The sequence below is a fragment of the Penaeus monodon genome, chromosome 27 (genome assembly GCF_015228065.2).
Source record: "Penaeus monodon isolate SGIC_2016 chromosome 27, NSTDA_Pmon_1, whole genome shotgun sequence".
Taxonomy (NCBI): Eukaryota; Metazoa; Arthropoda; class Malacostraca; order Decapoda; family Penaeidae; genus Penaeus; species Penaeus monodon.
Genome location: NC_051412.1, coordinates 39,681,671 through 39,683,337, shown reverse-complemented (window position 1 = coordinate 39,683,337; position 1,667 = coordinate 39,681,671). Strand labels below are relative to the sequence as shown.

Sequence of the window (1,667 nt, the reverse complement as noted above, 5' to 3'; positions counted from 1 at the left end):
CATTCTAAAAATGAAAAGACACTTTCTTCAAGATTCTTCCCCATAAGTAAGATTACGTATTGAGGAAAATCAATAACAGTAAGTATAACAGATCTTGACGCTTATCTACATAATCTTCGCCAACAAAGACACTAATTTGAAAATCCTTTCTGCTCCCTTACCTGGATGTTTTTTCCCAAACTGTTGCACAGCTGCCGTGAAAACCCCCCTGATCTTCTTGACATCCGCAGCCTCTTGAGACAACTCCAGCTCTACCATACTGGCATGAAACTTGTCGCAGAGTGGAGGGGTCCAGTTCAGTTTCTGGTACAGTTTCCTTGCCTCTGGTAATCCTAAAATGAGAACAATCACAACCATTCACTGTTAATTTGCAGAATTTCTTTTCAGATTCTTTGAACATACAAAATGGAGGCAATACACGTAAGTCATGGGTAGGCTCTGAATATCCGAAGTTTCTTTGTCAACACGACAACATTTGAGAATTTAAGCTTATGGAAGATTAGAAAGTCTAAATTTCCAACAGGTATCTATTACATATATCAGGAGAATATAGTAACTTTTTCAATTGTTTGTTATTTATAAGATAAAGCCTAAAATTCTAGATCAGCTCAGTTAGGATATTGATGTGGATATCTATGCAGAAGAATTAATATTTCTTTCTCTAAAAAAAAGGAAAATTATCCAATAAGAATGCATTCTGTAGGAAAGAATTGAATAAAAAATATCCCATAATTACAAGATTTTTAAATGGCAGGTTACATAATACTACATCCTCGCAGAGAAGAGCAGTCGGCATAAATTCCACCCAGCTGAGAGGGTTGCCTCCCTATTCTCTGCACTGCCACTTAGGGGTTAATGACCAGATCTCACAGTATAGACAATTATAGCTCACTTTCCACAAGAGAACGCTGACTGCTTTACCTTTTTCTGATGCAATGTGCTGCAGGTGCTTGATTCTCATGCCCTGTGCAACAGTGGCACTGCTATGATCCGAAGCACGGGAAAATATTGCGGATTTCTTCTCCTTGTCTGTAATATGTCTAGCAATTTCTTCCCATAATTCAAGGCCACACTTTCCTCTCACATCACTTGCAATCTTATCAAAATCTGGGGGAGAGAAAATACGTATAAAGGAAACTTATATGCAACATGACCAATAACTGCATTTTCTTACATCTAGTTTACTTACTATATAGAAAAAACTATCTTTACAAGTGCTTTTTTTTCCTTCCTTTTATCTTCAACAGTATCATCTGCTTTTAGTAAATTCAGATTTACACAACTGCATTCAATCATGTACAATATTTTTCTATTTGAGATTTAAAACTGTCTAAAAATCACCAAAGTACATACAAGTAGACAGGGCAAAAAACGTGGACTTCTATATACCATCCCTCTTCCTCTAGCTTAACCCTCTCACATATTTTGATGCAATTCAGTTCAAAATTTGCAAACTTATAAATAATCAACTAAAGTAAAATTTCCAACAACAGTCCAGCAAACTCTAATGCATCACATTCAAGACTGTATATCAATCAAATGAACTATCTTAGAAGCTGCCGAGTGACCAAGTCATTGCATCGCTGAGAATCTTGTTAAGTTTTCCAGATCATTCAAAACCTATTGTTTATCTCAAAAGTCTGTTTACATCATTGGAAAGCTACAAA

The 1,667-nt window shown here is 35.9% G+C and overlaps 1 protein-coding gene across 1 annotated transcript in view; it reads right to left on the bottom strand.

Annotated features, from left to right (window-relative positions):
• LOC119590859 overlaps positions 1-1,667 on the bottom strand; it is an 18,630-nt gene that overhangs the window by 6,345 nt on the left and 10,618 nt on the right. The window contains exons 10-11 of the mRNA XM_037939618.1: positions 922-1,107; positions 162-332 (exon numbers count right to left, since the gene is read on the bottom strand). Coding sequence (XP_037795546.1) covers positions 162-332; positions 922-1,107 — 357 coding nt within the window. The remainder of the gene's footprint in view (positions 1-161; positions 333-921; positions 1,108-1,667) is intronic.